The sequence below is a fragment of the Watersipora subatra genome, chromosome 7 (genome assembly GCF_963576615.1).
Source record: "Watersipora subatra chromosome 7, tzWatSuba1.1, whole genome shotgun sequence".
Taxonomy (NCBI): domain Eukaryota; kingdom Metazoa; phylum Bryozoa; class Gymnolaemata; order Cheilostomatida; family Watersiporidae; genus Watersipora; species Watersipora subatra.
This window is the reverse complement of record NC_088714.1, coordinates 38,005,260-38,025,911: the sequence shown is the minus strand read 5'-3', so window position 1 is coordinate 38,025,911 and position 20,652 is coordinate 38,005,260. Positions and strand designations below refer to the sequence as shown.

Genomic DNA, 20,652 nt, shown 5'->3' with positions numbered 1-20,652 from the left:
ATAAACTACACAAATGCGTTTATACAAAATCATGCAGAATTATATGTACGATAGATAATCTATTGATAGAGACATGAAATCCTATGTGAATATTCTTTTCCAATGAATAATATACCATCAATATTGAAACAAATTGTAAGGAATGTTAACCTTACAATAATAAAACCTGAAGAATATCATGTAATCTTTAGGTGAGAATGAGAATCTTTAGGTCTGCCTTTCAGTTGCAGACCCGTAGAGGGTCATTTCTACAGATCACACCTCAAATCTTCATCAGCAACCAAAAAATATGGAAATATTCATTGATTTGATTAAAACGTAAAATATTATAAAGTGCCGATCTCTCCAAAACTAAAAATTCATGTCATTTTGCAGGCGACTTTTATCAGGATAAGTCCTCTTCTTTGTCAAATGAAGTTTCCGTGAAACCAGCCTTCAGAGCAATATGAACTTCATGCATTGTCAATGATTTGCTCAGTTTTTCATATTCTTTGTTTACCAGTTCCTTTTTCTTGCTCAGCGAAGCTAATCGTTTGCGGTGTTTCCTACTATTGACGTGAGATCTCCACTCCGTCTCTCTAATACATGTCACATTACACGCTGTGCATGTTTCATATACGACAGCATTGCTCTTTTTATCCTTGACCTCCATCGCGTGTCTCTGCCTGCTGGTAACACCATCTTGCAGTATTTCTTCTACAAAATATAAATATTAGTTGTATAAAAAATACCAGAAATATTACAACCTGCTTTCACCAACCAAAACATTCTTTTTGTACAGACGCAAATAAACAGCCATGCGAGGTGAAGGTCTTCTAATGGACTGCACTGTTATTGCCGGAAAAAATGTAGAAGCTTACATCGTGTGTCACAGATTCATATCTCTACATTGTTTGATGTAGAGACGTTCTCTGATTGTAATAACTTTTGCATACACATTTTATCTAAAAGAAGCATCGGCCTTTGGATAGTAATAAGTAAATATGAGAAAGAATTAGTCTTTTTATATTGCTGAACTGCATAGTTAAGTTCCAAAAACCTTCAGTCATCTCTGATAATGAAGACCAGATTTTGGTATAAAAACAACTAAAATGCTGTATAGTAATCAATTGCAGTCTGACAACATTCACAAAACTTTGCAAACGATTATATATACTTGTTCTAGGATAAAATTTACGAACGTCAGACAGTATGAATGCCAGAACCAGTGAGGCGTGTACGTGATAGTTCAATTGAAATCATAACCAACCAGCCCACATAGAATTGATCAAGAGTACTCACCTAACATGCAAATGGCAGGTGATACAACATTGGTTGCAAACATATCTACGTTTGTCGAATCAAACACATATACAGGAGGTACAACTTCTGAGTTTCTCTCCTCAAAAAACTGCTTTCGCACCCATCGATTCTGATACTTGGCGTAGCGAATTGTAGCGCATTGCATGGCGTAGACACCTGGCAAAAGGCAGTAAGTTTAACTAATACAGGTATTACATAGATGTGACACTAACTAATAAAGGTATCACATAGAAGTAACACTAACTAATAAAGGTATCACATAGAGGTGACACTAACTAATAAAGGTATCACATAGAGCTGACACTAACTAATCGAAGTATCACATAGAAGTAACACTAACAAATAAAGGTATTACATGGAAGTAACACTAACTAATAAAGGTATCACATAGAGGTGACACTAACTAATAGAAGTATCACATAGAAGTAACACTAACTAATAAAGGTATCACATAGAAATAACACTAACTAATAAAGGTATCACATAGAGCTGACACTAACTAATAGAAGTATCACATAGAAGTAACACTAACTAATAAAGGTATCACATAGCGGTGACACTAACTAATAAAGGTATCACATAGCGGTGACACTAACTAATAAAGGTATCACATAGCGGTGGCACTAACTAATAGAGGTATCACATAGCGGTGACACTAACTAATAGAGGTATCACATAGTGGTGACACTAACTAATAAAGGTATCACATAGAAGTAACACTAACTAATAAAGGTATCACATAGAAGTAACACTAACTAATAAAAGTATCACATAGGTGTTGTAAACCAATAAAGGTATCACATAGAGCTAGGACTAACAAAGTTTAAACTATCAGACCTTTCGCAAAGAGTTCTTGGCCAGCATCACTAGACTGCTCACTCTCCGGTAGCAGGAGGTAGGAATGAAATTCCTTGAAGCCAATGCATTGGAATATACCTCGAGTGTAAGCACCATGGCTTTTATCAGGTGCACTAGAGAGGAAAGCTGCATTGTATGCAGAATGGAATGAGGCCAATTCCTTGATAAGACCCTTCGCTATCATATGGTCAACTCGTTTCTTCAACCGAGCGTCTATCATTGAAGGAATACACACGCTATAAATTGACAAGGTATTCACCAAGTGAGTTTAGTAAACCCAAGTAGCAAGGTGAGAAGTATGTCGTGAACATGTTATCATCAACTGTATGCTATGAGTTGTATAAGAATATAATACGTCAGCTTTTATATTTTGTTATTACAAACACGAGGAGAAAAAGAGCGAACAACTCCGTTTGTTATATTTTATTGGAGTTGATCAAACTTACGCATTTCATAAGTCTCTAGATCACCAGTTTAACTAGTGGGCAGTTATTAATGCACCAGAGAAGCAAAACCCAAGGCTAAGCTCAACTATATATATATTTCTCAAAGTATGCATGTGGATATGTGTGTCATTCCGACTATAGCGTGCGCTGATTATTTTACCAATGCAGCCACGCATTACGATGCCCCTGCTTAGAAACATTTTTTGTAGGGTTCAATTAATATATCTGGGGTCAAGGTCATTCTTCTAATGCAGACAATTACGTATATTGTCTCCGTGAGAAGAGCCCCGAAATTATCTCTCCATTCGGTCAGACAAAGACAGTACCATATCTCATTTTTACCTTTGTACCGGTATCGAGAGGTACCAGTATCGTCTTATTCAAAGTTTTGATGAATAGTTTCTGGGGAAACAGCAACCTTTTTTATACACACACTTCTATGCAAGAATTGTTATTATTAATTCTACGTACTCAGGATTTTTATTTTGTTTTCTCAGTTTGTATTAATTGTAGTATTACTGAATCATCTTTCATTGTAATCGTAGCAAAACCGACTTGGTTAAACCGACTTGGTTAAACCGACTTGGTTAAACTGACTTGGTTAAACCGACTTGGTTAAACCGACTTGGTTAAACCGATTTGGTTAAACCGACTTGGTTAAACCGACTTGGTTAAACCGACTTGGTTAAACCGACTTGGTTAAACCGACTTGGTTAAACCGACTTGGTTTAGCTATTACTTGATAATTATTTCACATTTATATCTAAAACTTTTTTTAGTCATTTTATTTTTTTAAATTCACTTGACCTACATGAAATATTTTCCTCACGATATGAAGTTTAAAAGTTGTTTGACAAAGTTTAAAAACCTTTACAGTTGTTTTTATTTTGTCTCTTAATTTATTTCAATTACACAAAACACTTTTCTCATCATATGTAGTTTGAAAGTTAGAATGGCAAATGTTGTTATATGTTAAATACAAATCAATTTTTTGTCCAAAAACTTTTTCATTACCAGGGCAACGCCAGGTTGTACAGCTAGTCATGTTAAAACGTTTTCAAGTTGCCTTCATCTCAAACCATCAAACTCACCAAGGTCTACTGAGAGCTGTGAAAAGTAGGTCAATATCATTTGCGAATATTTTGTAAAACAGGAAAAGGAACTGAGCAAGCCTACCGCAGAATCTTACCAAGTACCTCTTTGTCAGACTGCAACCAAATGACTATTGTATTTGGATAGGTCAGACTCGCGCCAAAACTTCGCTCCCCGGCCATCGCATTGATCTCTGAGAGAAACTCACTCTGTGTCTTGCCATGGTGCTTTAAAACCTAGTGGAGACAGCAATCACACCATTAGAAAATGAACATCGTCGAAAAACAAACAATTCAACAGAATATAATAGGCAAATAATGCAAAGTGTTAGTTCTCATGGTTATTTCAATCTGAAAACTAGAGCTCACTGGAGGTAACTAACTGGAGGTAAACCGAGAAACACTGCCAGAATAGTTGTTGGACTGTCAGCAAAAGCTCTGTCAAGGACAATAAGGGCATAAATGAAAGCATCAAGTAGGTGGACAAAGCGGATATACCAACATCAACTTTATTCACCTTCATTTTGAAACTTCATATTATTATGTAAGCCTACAAAATTTTGTCATAGAACTTCAAAGAGAGATGCACAGTATGTCCCATTATTCACTGCTGCAACAATGACAACACCTTTTCAGCAAGTTTAAGCAGTACTTCCGGCAGATGTATATGTATATATCCACATGCCTCATACAGTCAAATAAAAAAAATTCAATAAATGCGCAGTCTTCAATTTTTTACACTGTATTTCACATACATGAGCAGCTAGTAAGAAATGAGAGTATATGAGAAAACAATTTGTGTAAAACGAAAGATGTGAGACAAAAGCATGTGATTACTGACAATGATAGAACTGAAAAAGACTCTAGTTGACGAGTGATATAACCATCGTAATAAGTATGTAACATCAACAACAAATATAACTAATCTGGAAACGCGTTAAAAACGCTAATAAATGTCAAATCTTTAGAAACTGCGTGATGTACATAAAAATATTATTAACATTGTCTCTCTCTGACATAAGTAGTGCCATCAACTCCACTTTTAGCGTTCTTACCTCGAGAGCTCGAAGGATTTTGCGCGACTGATTAGGATGAGTAGTGCGTGCCGTAGCCAGATCCACCCTCATGAGGAGTTCATGCAGTTTATGACTGTTAACTCTGTTTATATGCAATCTCATGTAGTTTGTGTCCAACACCTTCATATGACCAAGAAAGTTAAACTTGAAGACATGAAAGAACTTATTACGGTCTGCTGGTTGACACAAGCTAATGAAACAGTGTGTAGATGTAAAATGCTGCCATATATCAAATAAGAAAAATCAAACAATTAAACATATGGTTGGGTTTATACTGAGGAGAAAGTTAGCCAAGCCTACATATGTGTTAATATGCACAACTTCTACCAATAACATACAGATCTCTGTTCATGTTAACAACTTCTACCAGTTACATACACATCTCTGTTCATATCAACAGCTTCTACCAGTTACATACACATCTCTGTTCATGTTAACAACTTCTACCAGTTATATACACATCTCTGTTCATGTTAACAACTTCTACCAGTTATATACACATCTCTGTTCATATTAACAACTTCTACCAGTTACATACACAACTCTGTTCATGTTAACAACTTCTACCAGTTACATACACAACTATGTTCATGTTAACAACTTCTACCAGCTATATACACATCTCTGTTCATATCAACAACTTCTACCAGTTATATACACATCTCTGTTCATGTTAACAACTTCTACCAGTTATATACACATCTCTGTTCATATTAACAACTTCTACCAGTTATATACACATCTCTGTTCATGTTAACAACTTCTACCAGTTATATAAACATCTCTGTTCATATTAACAACTTCTACCAGTTATATACACATCTCTGTTCATATTAACAACTTCTACCAGTTATATACAATTCTCTGTTCATGTTAACAACTTCTACCAGTTATATACACATCTCTGTTCATATTAACAATTTCTACCAGTTACATACACAACTATGTTCATGTCTATTGCAATAATAAGTGCTTTTTGACAGCTTGTTGCTTATTGGTACCCATAGCTTGTTCATATAAAGCTCTCTCTTAGTTCCCAACTGTCAAGATGAACGCAGCTAATAAGGTTCCTGCCAACAAACTGAATAATATATAATGTTATAATCAACAATATAAACAATTAATTCAACACATATTTTCATATAAGCACAGCAACAATATAACCAGTTACCTCCTTAAACGTAGTTTTCACTAAAATTCCATGAAGACATAGAAATTATCATTCCCTTTAATAAATATGCGCAATGGTATGATTTTGTCCAAAAGGAGCGATGTGACTGAATATTAACAATGGTATGATTTTGTCTAAAGGAGCGATGTGACTGAATATTAACAATGGTATGATTTTGTCTAAAGGAGCGATGTGACTGAATATTAACAATGGTATGATTTTGTCCAAAAGGAGCGATGTGACTGAATATTAACAATAGTATGATTTTGTCCAAAAGGAGCGATGTGACTGAATATTAACAATAGTATGATTTTGTCCAAAAGGAGCGATGTGACTGAATATTAACAATGGTTTGATCTAGAGGTGGAACGAAACAGGTTTTTTAAGTTCGAGACGAGACTCGAGACAGTGTCTTGTAAAAATTTGAGACTAGAGACAGTAAAATAATGAGCATTTGGTCATGATTTCACTACACAAGTACTAGCGTACATACTTAAAATATATAAAATTGATAAACCTCTTTTTAAATTGAATTTTCACCTGGTGTAAACGATTTAAATACAACATTTTAATAATGTTATGCATGTAGCTTTTGTAAACAAAAGTGACACAAACAGCTCTAAAATACCGAAGTTATATATTTCTAAGAATTTTGAGCTTTATTGATAATAATTATTATAAACATGTTGCTTTATACATGTATATTTTTATCATCTATTGAATAGGTCTTACTTTTTAATGTAATGTGTAATGAAACCGATAGCCGTCGCTCTACAAAGAAATACCGCAACTAAAAGAACACACGATAACACTTTCATTCTTATCGTTTCAACAATGTTAAGTTTTGTTTGTGTGTTAACTGTAGTATGTGAATTATATTTAAATTGTACTCATGAAATTATATGAATTACTGTACACAGGTACATGTATATTCTTATATTGAACTAACAATAACGTCATTATTAACCGAACAAGGACTATGGTCGACACAGCCTTTTGTTCGTTTCTCCGTGTGCGGGCAGGTTTTACCCGCAATTGGTAGTATATAAAAGAGGTCCGAATTTTATGAAGGGCAGTTGGTGTTTAGACACGATACGATAAAATACAGACATTTTACCCCCAATAGTCTTATTTATTAAATTGGATTATTCGGAGGGTAATTGGATACACACGGTATCTGTTTTAAGGACACAGAACCGAACTACACTATATTAACAGGGCCGAACTACACTATATTAACAGGGCCGTTGTCCGGACTACATGATTAGACTCGGTGGCCAACATAATCAATAGCAACAGGTAGTGACGGACCGGGTATAACTTTAAAGGCAGTTGCCTGCAATCCATTACAATATATAGAGTTGTTGCTACCGCAAGAAGCCATGTTTTAACAACCGTGTGCAGGCGCTTTAGTTCTATTTCCTGTCTCGAGTTTGGCAGTAGTTAAGTCGAGACGAGACCGATACGAGACAGGTCGATACTCGAGACATCTCGTGTCTCGTTCCACCTCTAGTATGATCTTGTCCAAAAGGAGCGATGAGAATGAATATTAACAATGGTATGATGTTGTCCAAAAAGAGCGACGAGACCGAATATTTGCAATGGTGTGATCTTGTCCAAAAGGAGCGATGAGACCGAGACTTGCTGGGGCCTAGACAAAGGTTGTGTCAATAAATGTATTAACAAATTAAGACAAACAGCTCCCTATAGTCATGTCAATACAATTGCTAATACATTGACAAACAAATTCAATACCCTGTGCACAGCCCATGCGATCATCTTTAATCCACGGTGAGATAATCTACCAATGAATATCAGATTAAGAGAAAAACTATGTAAGTAGCAAGATGTTTATCTTAGTTATCAGGACAATGACAAGATGGCTGCCCATTGCATGGCTTCTCTTATCAACCAAGCGGAGCAGTCAAATCATCTAATTTCTTCCCTCTTAAAACTGAAACAATCTTTAACAATTTGAAAGCAGCTGTTTCTGATAACTAAATGTGTAGCCAAATGAAATTCTGCAATCTACTTCCAAACATCAGAAAATAAGACAACTCCTTAAAACAGCTGTTCACCTACACAGCGAGCGTGAGATAACAACCCAAGAATATCCTAATAACATTAGCAACTAACACTAGCATACACTAAGAAGAATTTATGTTGGTTCACTAAGGCTAACCGCTATATATATATCCTTGTGCTCAAATATGATGAATTCCAAATTCCAGCTATTCAATGGCCAAAAAAATAAGATGGAATACAAACCAAAAATATGCTAATGAGTTTTAGGATACTCCTCTGAAGTTTTATGGGGATGAGGAACACACAAAGACAATGACATGATTCGCTAAAACTGTCCAATTACAGCTGCTCAAAAATAATCCCCGGAATTTTTGCGAAATCGAATGAAAAGTTTAAATGAAATTTGTAACACAAAGGATCAGAGTTCACATGTAACGATACTAACGTTAACAATAGAGATATCGTCCCATGGTGTGACTGATGTATTTGAAGTTGTCATACTCCTCTGCTCAACCTCCAACAAATCTGTCATGTAGCTGAGTGTCTGTTGACTGACTGGTCCTTCGGCATGAACAAACCTTTAATAAACCAAAGTCGATGCCGCGGTCCAAACTTGTAGCGGCAATCCAAACTGTAGCAACAGTCCAAACTGTAGCAGTAGTTCAAACTGTAGCAGCAGTTCAAACTGTAGCAGCAGTCCAAACTGTAGCAACAGTCCAAACTGTAGCAGTAGTCCAAACTGTAGCAGTGGTCCAAACTGTAGCAGCAGTCCAAACTGTAGCAACAGTCCAAACTGTAGCAGTAGTCCAAACTGTAGCAGTAGTCCAAACTGTAGCAGCAGTTCAAACTGTAGGAGTAGTCCAAACTGTAGCAGTAGTCCAAACTGTAGCAGCAGTTCAAACTGTAGCAGTAGTCCAAACTGTAGCAGCAGTTCAAACTGTAGCAGTAGTCCAAACTGTAGCAGTAGTCCAAACTGTAGCAGTAGTCCAAACTGTAGCAGTAGTCCAAACTGTAGCAGCAGTTTAAACTGTAGCGGCAGTTCAAACTGTAGCAGTAGTCCAAACTGTAGCAGCAGTTCAAACTGTAGCAGTAGTCCAAACTGTAGCAGCAGTTCAAACTGTAGCAGTAGTCCAAACTGTAGCAGTAGTCCAAACTGTAGCAGTAGTCCAAACTGTAGCAGTAGTCCAAACTGTAGCAGCAGTTTAAACTGTAGCGGCAGTTCAAACTATAGCAGCAGTTCAAACTGTAGCAGTAGTTCAAACTGTAGCAGCAGTTCAAACTGTAGCAGCAGTTCAAACTGTAGCAGCAGTTCAAACTGTAGCAGTAGTTTAAACTGTAGCAGTAGTCCAAACTGTAGCAGTAGTCCAAACTGTAGCAGTAGTCCAAACTGTAGCAGTAGTCCAAACTGTAGCAGTAGTCCAAACTGTAGCAGCAGTTTAAACTGTAGCAGCAGTTCAAACTGTAGCAGCAGTTCAAACTGTAGCAGCAGTTCAAACTGTAGCAACAGTTCAAACTGTAGCAGTAGTTCAAACTGTAGCAGTAGTCCAAACTGTAGCAGTAGTCCAAACTGTAGCAGTAGTCCAAACTGTAGCAGCAGTTCAAACTGTAGCAGCAGTTTAAACTGTAGCAGTAGTCCAAACTGTAGCAGTAGTTTAAACTGTAGCAGTAGTCCAAACTGTAGCAGTAGTCCAAACTGTAGCAGTAGTCCAAACTGTAGCAGTAGTCCAAACTGTAGCAGCAGTTCAAACTGTAGCAGTAGTCCAAACTGTAGTAGTAGTCCAAACTATAGCAGTAGTCCAAACTGTAGCAGTAGTCCAAACTGTAGTAGCAGTTTAAACTGTAGCAGCAGTTCAAACTGTAGCAGCAGTCCAAACTGTAGCAGTAGTCCAAACTGTAGCAGCAGTTCAAACTGTAGCAGCAGTTCAAACTGTAGCAGTAGTTTAAACTGTAGCAGTAGTCCAAACTGTAGCAGCAGTTTAAACTGTAGCAGCAGTTTAAACTGTAGCAGTAGTTTAAACTGTAGCAGTAGTCCAAACTGTAGCAGTAGTCCAAACTGTAGCAGTAGTCCAAACTGTAGCAGCAGTTCAAACTGTAGCAGTAGTCCAAACTGTAGCAGTAGTCCAAACTGTAGCAGTAGTCCAAACTGTAGCAGTAGTCCAAACTGTAGCAGTAGTCCAAACTGTAGCAGCAGTTTAAACTGTAGCAGCAGTTCAAACTGTAGCAGCAGTTCAAACTGTAGCAGCAGTTCAAACTGTAGCAGCAGTTTAAACTGTAGCAGTAGTTTAAACTGTAGCAGTAGTCCAAACTGTAGCAGTAGTCCAAACTGTAGCAGTAGTCCAAACTGCAGCAGCAGTTCAAACTGTAGCAGTAGTCCAAGCTGTAGCAGTAGTCCAAACTGTAGCAGTAGTTTAAACTGTAGCAGTAGTCCAAACTGTAGCAGTAGTCCAAACTGTAGCAGCAGTCCAAACTGTAGCAACAGTTCAAACTGTAGCAGTAGTTCAAACTGTAGCAGCAGTTCAAACTGTAGCAGCAGTTCAAACTGTAGCAGCAGTTTAAACTGTAGCAGTAGTTTAAACTGTAGCAGTAGTCCAAACTGTAGCAGTAGTCCAAACTGTAGCAGTAGTCCAAACTGTAGCAGTAGTCCAAACTGCAGCAGCAGTTCAAACTGTAGCAGTAGTCCAAGCTGTAGCAGTAGTCCAAACTGTAGCAGTAGTTTAAACTGTAGCAGTAGTCCAAACTGTAGCAGTAGTCCAAACTGTAGCAGCAGTCCAAACTGTAGCAACAGTTCAAACTGTAGCAGTAGTTCAAACTGTAGCAGCAGTTTAAACTGTAGCAGTAGTTCAAACTGTAGCAGCAGTTCAAACTGTAGCAGCAGTTCAAACTGTAGCAGCAGTTCAAACTGTAGCAGTAGTTTAAACTGTAGCAGTAGTCCAAACTGTAGAAGTAGTTTAAACTGTAGCAACAGCTCCCAGTGTAGCAGCAGTTCAAACTGTAGCAGTAGTCCAAACTGTAGCAGTAGTTCAAACTGTAGCAGTAGTCCAAACTGTAGCAACAGTTCAAACTGTAGCAGTAGTCCAAACTGTAGTAGCAGTTTAAACTGTAGCAGCAGTTCAAACTGTAGCAGTAGTTTAAACTGTAGCAGTAGTCCAAACTGTAGCAGTAGTCCAAACTGTAGCAGTAGTCCAAACTGTAGCAGTAGTCCAAACTGTAGCAGCAGTTCAAACTGTAGCAGTAGTCCAAACTGTAGTAGTAGTCCAAACTATAGCAGTAGTCCAAACTGTAGCAGTAGTCCAAACTGTAGTAGCAGTTTAAACTGTAGCAGTAGTTCAAACTGTAGCAGCAGTTTAAACTGTAGCAGTAGTTCAAACTGTAGCAGCAGTTCAAACTGTAGCAGCAGTTCAAACTGTAGCAGCAGTTCAAACTGTAGCAGTAGTTTAAACTGTAGCAGTAGTCCAAACTGTAGAAGTAGTTTAAACTGTAGCAACAGCTCCCACTGTAGCAGCAGTTCAAACTGTAGCAGTAGTCCAAACTGTAGCAGTAGTTCAAACTGTAGCAGTAGTCCAAACTGTAGCAACAGTTCAAACTGTAGCAGTAGTCCAAACTGTAGAAGTAGTTCAAACTGTAGCAACAGCTCCCACTGTAGCAACAGTCCAAACTGTAGCAACAGTTCAAACTGTAGCAGTAGTGCAAACTGTAGCAGTAGTCCAAACTGTAGCAGCAGTTCAAACTGTAGCAGTAGTCCAAACTGTAGCAGTAGTCCAAACTGTAGCAGCAGTTCAAACTGTAGCAGCAGTCCAAACTGTAGCAACAGTCCAAACTGTAGCAACAGTCCAAACTGTAGCAGTAGTCCAAACTGTAGCAGTAGTCCAAACTGTAGCAGCAGTTCAAATTGTAGCAGTAGTCCAAACTGTAGCAGTAGTCCAAACTGTAGCAACAGTTCAAACTGTAGCAGTAGTTCAAACTGTAGCAGTAGTCCAAACTGTAGCAGTAGTTCAAACTGTAGCAGCAGTCCAAACTGTAGCAGTTGTCCAAACTGTAGCAGTAGTCCAAACTGTAGCAGTAGTTCAAACTGTAGCAACAGTTCAAACTGTAAAAAGGAGACAACAAAAAGGAGACAAGGAAATAACCTTGAGGCTGCTTGCTGATCATGCTGAGGAATAAGAGATTGCCACATGAGACTGTCTGCATAATAGTTTGTTCCTCCCACAACTATTGGCATCTTTCCATCGGAGAGCAGTCGCCCTATGATGCTGGAGGCCTCTTTTTTGTAGTCATGAATCGTGTAAGAAAGGCTTGTGGGACTGAGTATGCCCAACAAGTGGTGACGAACGCCCTCTTGCTCCTCCAAACTCATCTGTTGAGAACGCGAAGTAATGAGCCTACTAAGCACGAATAGACACTTCCATTCTAAAATGACGTGCAAATTTAGCAAGTATGTCAACTGTTTCATATGTAAATTAAACTAAAATTTTAATACATACAATAAAATTTAAAAACTACTAATTAAAAGCTATGAAAACATTGACAGATTAGAATTGACCTGATCCAATTCCTAATACGCACATTGGATGAGATCGATCAACCAATGTGTTTCAAACTGGTACAGAGAATCTAATGCTGACCTGCCTTTTTTGGCTTAGCCTATCATATCCAGCCCCTGGTAAAAGCTTATCATATCCAGCCTCTGGTAAAAGCCTATCATATCCAGCCCCTGGTAAAAGCTTATCATATCCAGCCCCTGGTACAAGCCTATCATATCCAGCCCCTGGTACAATCCTATCATATCCAGCCCCTAGTAAAAGCTTATCATATCCAGCCTCTGGTAAAAGCCTATCATATCGAGTTCTTGGTACAAGCCTATCATATCCAGTCCCTGGTACAAGCCTATCATATCCAGCCCCTGGTACAATCCTATCATATCCAGCCCCTGGTACAAGCCTATCATATTCAGCCCCTGGTACAAGCCCATCATATCCAGCCTCTGGTACAAGCCTATCATATCCAGCCCCTGGTACAATCCTATCATATTCAGCCCCTGGTACAACTGCATTACATAATGATATTGATATGTATTACTTTGTTCGTAACAATATCCAGCCCCTGGTACAACTGCATTACATAATGATATTGATATGTATTACCTTGTTCGTAACAATATCCAGTCCCTGGTACAACTGCATTGCGTCAGCATTCACCACTTCACCGCCAAACCGCTTAGCTAGAGCAATTGCCAAGTCAGATTTGCCTGTCCCTGTAGCTCCCAATATAAATATGACAGGTTTCATTCTAACTTCAGACCTTAGAGCTCTATAGACAGCGCTGCCCATTCACAGTCTAAAAATGAGATATGATAGACAAGCCTATGTTAGACTATCACAGTTTTTTAACCTAGCGTGTCTGCATAGCTTGATTTTCAGTGTTCTGCTGCTCGTGACCCAAAATTGTGAAAATATAGCGTCTGTTGCTTACAACTTACCAAAACTGTTAGACGAAGACCCACAGTAGAGCAATAGCTAAGTGCTTCGACAGACTCAGCTAGCTTAACAGCCCAATTGATGCCCCATCCCATCAAACAGATGACGTTTGTGAACTGTGTGGAAAAAACCAGTTAAAGACTTCTCCAGATTCACTCTATATTCACTTTATCTTCACTCTGTATTCCCTCTATATTCACTTTATATTCACACTCTCTTCACTCTATATTCACACTTTATTCACACTATCTTCATTCTGTTTTCACTTTATATTCACCCTATTTTTACTCTATATTCACACTATCTTCACTCTATATTCACTCTATATTCACACTATCGTCACTCTATATTCACACTATTTTCACTATATCTTCACACTATCTTCACTTCATCTTCACTCTATATTCACACTATCTTTACTCTATATTCACACTATCTTCACTCTATATTCACACTATCGTCACTCTATATTCACACTATCGTCACTCTATATTCACACTATCTTCACTCTATATTCACACTATCTTCACTCTGGATTCACACTATCTTCACTCTATATTCACTCTATATTCACTCCATATTCACACTATCGTCACTCTATATTCACACTATCTTCACTCTGTATTCACACTATCTTCACTCTATATTCACATTATCTTCACTCTATATTCACACTATCTTCACTCTATATTCACACTATTTTCACTCTATCTTCACACTATCTTCACTCTATCTTTACTTTATCTTCAATCCATCTATATCGAACAAAAACAAAGAGTTCTGCGCCATCAAAAAATATTATTTAGTAATTTAGAGGTTTATACGAAGTTAGCTGCAATGTATGAAAAAAGGCTATCCTCATCTGTACGTGGCAAGCAATAGATACATTTAGGCAACAGATAATTTTTTTACTTACCTGGTAACACACATTGACAATTTACATAAAGCAACCTTTTATGACTGTAGTCTGAAAGGTTGCTCAAATTGATAGTGAAACAATAGACTAGTTTTCTAAAATTGTGGTATCTGCTAATTTATTGAAGAGTTCAGTACAACCAGTGAACTGAGTGTTTCCATAAATTTGGAGACTCAGCACCAACCCAGCCTGTCTTGACAAACTGTTGTTTTTGCGGAGTTGCTCCCTGGTCGAGCGGGCGAGCAACACAACAGCTTGTCACGAGACGTACTGCACCTGATGCATCAGCTGCACTTATAGGGAGTTTTCCTCTTCCGTCTATGCGGCTTGGTTGCGATGTTATGTCGGTCGCTCCATTGGTATTCATAACGAATTTCGCGCAAAGATTTATGTAGAAAAAATTAAGATTACAACGCTTAACCGGTGACCAGTCTCTGCGGTAAACTTTAGTAGAACTTGAGAATTTAGGCAACAACAGCGACTAAACATGTCGTTATTTGTGGGCTCAGTCTATTTTTGTATCAGTCAGCTTTATTTGTTCTTTTGGATTTTATTTTCAATTTATTTTATTCTTAAGTTCTACTAAAGTTTACCGCAGAGACTGGTCGCTGGTTAAACGTTGTAATCTTATTTTTTTCTACATAAATCTTTGCGCGAATATCGTTATAAATACCAATGGAGCGACCGACATAACATCGCAACCAAGCCGCATAAACGGAAGAGAACAATTCCCTATAAGTGCTGCTGACTCATCAGGTGCAGTACGTCTTGTGACAAGCTGTTGTTTTGCTCGCCCACTCGACGAGCGACAACTCCACAAAAACAACAGTTTGTCAAGACAGGCTAGCACCAACCACAACAATAGTTCTTTATTTGTTACAAAGAAACTAACTATGAATTGCTTTGTCAAAAATCGAGGAGCTTCAATTGAAAAAGTCACACATTAAAAGTATGCTAACATAAAAGGCTAATATTGAAAAAAGAACTACAAAAAAAAAATACTCAACCCAATGGGAGGTAAAACATAACAAAATTATACTAAAATAAATGAAAAGCAGAATGAGACCCCTCAAGTCCAAAGTAAGGCATTGTGAAACTGGGATTACAGATACTTATGGGCGACAATGAAATGTGCATTCTTGAGACATGGTAGCAATCAATACAGAACTAGGAGCCAGATTTTAGCAAACTGAATAAAGAAAATCATATGATTACTAAAAAACAAATTCGTCCGGTCAGTCTTTGTAAAATCACTCGACAACACAAACTGCTGGTAGAATAAAAAGCGGATTACTATCATTTATTGAATTGTATTTCTAACAAACATGTCTTGTAAAATATACAACATTTCTAGAGACATAGTTTGAAACAATTAAAGCAGGCTTTTGAGAATTATATGTATGCCGATCTACTCCTTATTAAATCGTTGGTAAGTTTCTTAGCAACTCTTGGCATTTTATATAAAACTATTGAATCGACTTAATACATTACTTTCCATACAAAATGTCACAGAAATGACATTAAATTGCAAAGTCTAATTTTGGGTAACATCGCGCATTCAACGAGGTTGCATAAAGACTGACATATATAAACCAAGGTACATGTACCATAAATGTATTACTTTGTATTACCTTGTAGTTGTCTTCACACTAGACCGCCTAATGTGGAAGTGGTGTGCCTACATATCTGCCAACTCTCACGCATTGGACGTGAGACTCACACAATCATCCCAAAGAAAAAATGAAAATGCGTGATAATTGCGTGAGATTTTTACCCCAAATTTTACACTTTTATATACACTATCATTGATACATCAATTGCCCCAAAACCAAATCTCACTCATTGCCCCACTCTTGGGTTGGCAAGTCTGTGTGCCTAATATGATTTAGTTTATTTTGTTAGTGGTTTTCAATTCTCGAGTACTTAAGTTTAATACGTTGGTCAGTAATGCAAGCTTAATTTGCTCTTGGTCTTGGTAAATCGAACCCTAAGACCTCGATCCCCGAGGAAAAAAAGGGCCATCATGTACGTATCTAGATCTAGTTCAAATGTTTTCAATAAAAGTCAAGTAATATTCGAAGTAAGTAAAATCATGACTATAAAAAGTGCGTTACAAATTTCCTCGTAGGTCGCGAGACGTTCTCGTTAAAAAACTGTTATGATAAAATGTTTTGCTGGCTGGAACAGCCCTAGGTACGTCATTGGATACCGATCTGGTATGATGTGAGTGTGTGTCATTGTGTATATTGTTAAAACTATTGATTAAAGACTCATGCACACTGCTGGAGAGAATTTTTATAAGTAAAACCATTCGAGCCGACTTCCGTCTGTTCTTAAGCAATTCCAACCCTAATTTGTCTCTGGCCATAGTTACGCTTTCCACCCCTTTAAGATCCGCAATAAAACGCACAGCGCGCCTCTGGACATTTTCCAGTTGTGTTTCATGTTTTATGAGGTATGGATCCCATACCTCACAAGCGAATTCCAAAACGGGCCTGCACAGACTAAGATATGCAATTTTTTTGACGTTTCTGGGTGCTCCGTGTAATACTCTCCTCAACATCCCTAACCTTTGATATGCTCTAGAGGTAATGTCATTTATGTGTATGTCCCATTTAAAGTCATTAGAGACATTCACTCCCAAGTATTTAAAAGATTCCACAATCTCCAAATGTACGCCATAAAGGGTATACGATAAATTAACTTGGTTGATTGGTGGCTTCCAGCCAAACAAAACTACCTGGCATTTTTTAACATTAAACTCCATTTTCCATGTGTTAGCCCATCGCTCAAGAGATAAAAGATCTTGCTGAAATAAAAGCGTATCACTAGGCGTTGTAATTGGACAGTATAAGAGAGCATCATCAGCAAAAAGGCTTATAGAAGAATGTTGAAGAGAACTTCCAATATCATTAACATAAACTAAAAACAGTGAAGGGCCCAAAACAGAACCCTGGGGGACTCCGGATGTAACTGCCAAAAAGCTTGAGTTACTTCCTTGGATAACCACTCTCTGAAATCGATCAAACAAAAAATTTTCTATCCATTTGATTATCGACTTGTCAAATGTAGTACGAAGCAATTTGTCAATTAACAGACCATGGGAGACTTTATCAAAAGCCTGTATAAGTTGCTGTATAAGTTTATAGTGCTTTAGCTGAGTGGTTGTTTGTAGGATTTTAAATGTCTCTTATGTTTCTAGGTAGAAAGCTGTTAAAGTATTCACTTTTAGTGGCATGTACGGATGATGGAAGTCATTTACTGTTTGCTCAAGTTTGAATGTGAGGCTCGGATTGGTTAATAAGTTGGTCGTATGAACTGTTCAGTGCTGAATGCTTATCCTCTTCACTAAGTATCCTCATTAAAAGTCGTAGTCTGATGTCTCGATGTCTCCTTTGTAGTACCTCAAGACCAAGCTTTTCTAACACTTTCTCGTCCTTCAACGTGGCTTATAAAATGTACGGCTTAATTTTGAACAGCTTCTATATTTGCTATGTGTTTTTTTAGAAACGGGTCCAACATTGCTGCAGCATATTCAAGATGTGGACGACGAAGTGACTTGCATGTAATAGTAATGTACATGTACTATAATGTGGTACACGTACATAAATGGTACGCAAACCATATTATAGTACTATCAATAACTATAAATGCCTCAATTCTTAGTATATAATTATAAGTATCAATATAGTAAATGTGTATAGGGTATGTAAATATAGTACATTTTGCGATATCGTTTTTTGGTGTACCGAGTCAATGAAATTCTTGTAGCTTTTGGTAAGTTTTTTAGCTTGTTGCCAAAAGTACTTGTTGGGTTACCTTATTCCCGCAGTAGTATGCTTTTGCGCTAAGGTTAGATTTCTAAAAAGTTCCTGTGGCGAAGCGCTGTAAGACAAGCGAGTTTCTATCAGTGTCCCTGTACGACACTGGCTTCTATCGGAAGTCTGTTTCGCAGTTGATGTTTTTAGGCGTAGTGTATTATTGTTGTTACTGTTCTGTGGTGAAATTACGTGGTCAGGCTATGCATTAGCGAGTCTTTAATATATGCTTCTCATGAAATCATGCAAAGTTATTAATAACCTGTGTTTCGCACTTGTTTGTCAACTGTAAGCAATGAATTTACCATTATTATTTATGAATACCAGCTTATTAAAAAGCTAAGGCTAGGATAACTAGAAAATTGCTAGCTTTCTGCTCTCTAGAAAAAAACCCAAGTCTAAGCAGGAGAGAATAAGCTTTTATGAGAAGCCACTCAGACTTGCCAACCCAAGAGTGGGGCAATGCGTGAGATTTGGTTTTGGAGCAGTTGATGTATTAATGATAGTATATATAAAGTTGTGGAAATTGGGGCAAAAATCTCACGCATTTTCATTTTTTCTTTGGGGTGATTGCGTGAGTCTCACGCCCAATGCGTGAGAGTTGGCAGGTATGAAGCCACTCGTCATTCAATTGATTTATACCACAGGTGTTCTTTAGCGGGATATTGTTATGGATTTGCTAAACTCAACTATTTCTAATAGCCTTATGCATCCAGCTGTTCTGGGATTAGCATAGTAATATGCAAGCCAGCTTTCATGGAAAGCCAATGGACACTATCACAGAACACTATATATAAGGATATGTAAAGCATTGTAGACCAGAATGGGTAAGAATAAGTAACGAAAAAGGTACGCTTATGAAACGGAAGAGTACAGAGCACCAGATACTGTCTACAAGCGACGAAACTATATACGGACATTTGTGGAGTACTATATATGGACATTCGTGGATTATTTTAACGGTAATTCATCTCTGTGCAGCTTTAGCTTGCGTAATAAAGAGCCATACTCATCATTCACCAGTTATCTTGCTTGCAACAATTATAGTTGTGCATGAAAGCTAATACTTATTCAGTATAAGACAACTTATGCATTACATAACTTAACATAACATTATGCAATTACATAACTGTGTGAATGACAACGATATGGCCATAAGTTTTGCTAACAATTTTAAGTCCGTATTTACTGTAGACGATGGACACGTCCCACAAGTATCATTCACTCAATCTAGTGCAGAACATGTACCCCAAATGGACATTGCTGTCAGTGAAGAGGGAGTTTTGGCCCTTCTTAATAATCTTAACCATCGTAAGGGTATGGGCCCAGACAACCTTAGTCCTGCCTTGCTCAAGTTTTTGGCTGTTGACATTGCTCCCATTTTAACGCTGATTTTTAAACACTCCCTCAACACAGGGTGTGTGCCACTTGATTGGAAACATGCCAATGTAGTCCCTGTATTCAAGAAAGGTGACAAGAAGGCCCCACTTAACTATAGGCCAATATCACTCACTAGCGTATCATCTAAGGTTATAGAACATATTATTGCTCATAACATAAGAGATTATCTCGATCAGAATAACATCCTAAGTGAAACACAGCATGGTTTTAGAAAAAAGCACAGCTGTGAATCTCAACTTATACACACCATATCAGACTTGGCAAATTTTAATAATCTTAACACTCAAGTGGATGTACTTGTTTTGGATTTTAGTAAAGCGTTTGATACAGTTTCGCATGACAAATTGATCCACAAACTTAGAAGTTATGGCCTAAATGCAAATGTAGTGACTTGGATACAGCACTGGCTCCTGGACCGCACATTCTGTGTCATAGTTAACGGTAAAACATCTCCACCTACCCAGGTAACATCAGGTGTGCCCCAGGGGTCGGTGCTTGGACCCTTGCTTTTTCTTTTATATATCAATGACCTTCCAGAGTCTCTGAACTGTCCAAAGACATCCATACGTTTATTTGCGGATGATGCCATACTTTTTAGACCAATAGAATGTGCGTCCGACAGCCTTCTGCTACAGGACCAACTGTGCAGAGTGGCTGCATGGGCTGAGTCGTGGCAGTTGAGATTTAATGCTAATAAATGCACATCTACATCTGTGGAACCAGTTAGATTTTCACATATATACAACTATTGCGGTACATCTCTTATATCCTCGCAATCCTTTTTATACTTGGGTATACTTGTTTCTAGCACCCTCAATTTTAATGAACACATAAATCGCATCATACGTAAGGCTAACGGCACTCTTTTTATGCTTATGCGGACCCTTAAGAAAACATCTCCTAATGTCAAAAGGACAGCATACTATAGTGTGTGTCGTCCACTGCTAGAGTACGCTTCGGAAATCTGGAGTCCACATTTTGATTATAGTATACAAGATTTAGAGTCCATTAACCGAAAAGCTTTTAGGTGGGCCAACAATTTAAGAAAATTTGATAGTATATCATCAGAAATGG

The 20,652-nt window shown here is 37.8% G+C and overlaps 3 protein-coding genes across 9 annotated transcripts in view; 2 read left to right on the top strand and 1 right to left on the bottom strand.

Annotated features, from left to right (window-relative positions):
• Nucleotide 1: 1 nt before the first annotated feature.
• Nucleotides 2-19,242, bottom strand: LOC137401050 (tRNA dimethylallyltransferase-like). Of its 6 annotated transcripts, none has more exons than XM_068087391.1 (10): nucleotides 18,179-18,288; nucleotides 13,446-13,559; nucleotides 13,111-13,303; nucleotides 12,097-12,323; nucleotides 8,415-8,547; nucleotides 4,753-4,893; nucleotides 3,783-3,934; nucleotides 2,140-2,396; nucleotides 1,282-1,458; nucleotides 2-696 (listed from the first exon to the last, which is right to left on the bottom strand). In XM_068087391.1, exons 3-10 carry the CDS (start codon nucleotides 13,294-13,296, stop codon nucleotides 386-388), a joined length of 1,584 nt encoding a protein of 527 aa, XP_067943492.1. In that variant the 5' UTR covers nucleotides 13,297-13,303; nucleotides 13,446-13,559; nucleotides 18,179-18,288; the 3' UTR covers nucleotides 2-385. The 6 variants fall into 6 exon arrangements, with proteins under 6 accessions (XP_067943492.1, XP_067943496.1, XP_067943494.1 ...); XM_068087395.1 differs by having other exon boundaries at nucleotides 2,140-2,373; nucleotides 3,796-3,934; XM_068087393.1 differs by lacking the exons at nucleotides 13,446-13,559; nucleotides 18,179-18,288 and adding an exon at nucleotides 19,187-19,242.
• Nucleotides 8,567-12,014, top strand: LOC137399618 (uncharacterized). Its single transcript, XM_068085799.1, has 5 exons — nucleotides 8,567-8,574; nucleotides 9,615-10,240; nucleotides 11,447-11,506; nucleotides 11,595-11,650; nucleotides 12,009-12,014. Exons 1-5 carry the CDS (start codon nucleotides 8,567-8,569, stop codon nucleotides 12,012-12,014), a joined length of 756 nt encoding a protein of 251 aa, XP_067941900.1.
• The window catches only part of LOC137401051 (protein arginine methyltransferase NDUFAF7, mitochondrial-like), a 37,177-nt gene continuing 34,948 nt past the window's right edge, over nucleotides 18,424-20,652 (top strand). The window contains exon 1 of one of the 2 annotated variants that reach the window (XM_068087398.1): nucleotides 18,424-18,465. The gene's annotated coding sequence lies outside the window, so the exon portion shown is untranslated. The remainder of the gene's footprint in view (nucleotides 18,466-20,652) is intronic. The other variant, XM_068087399.1, reaches the window with a different exon arrangement.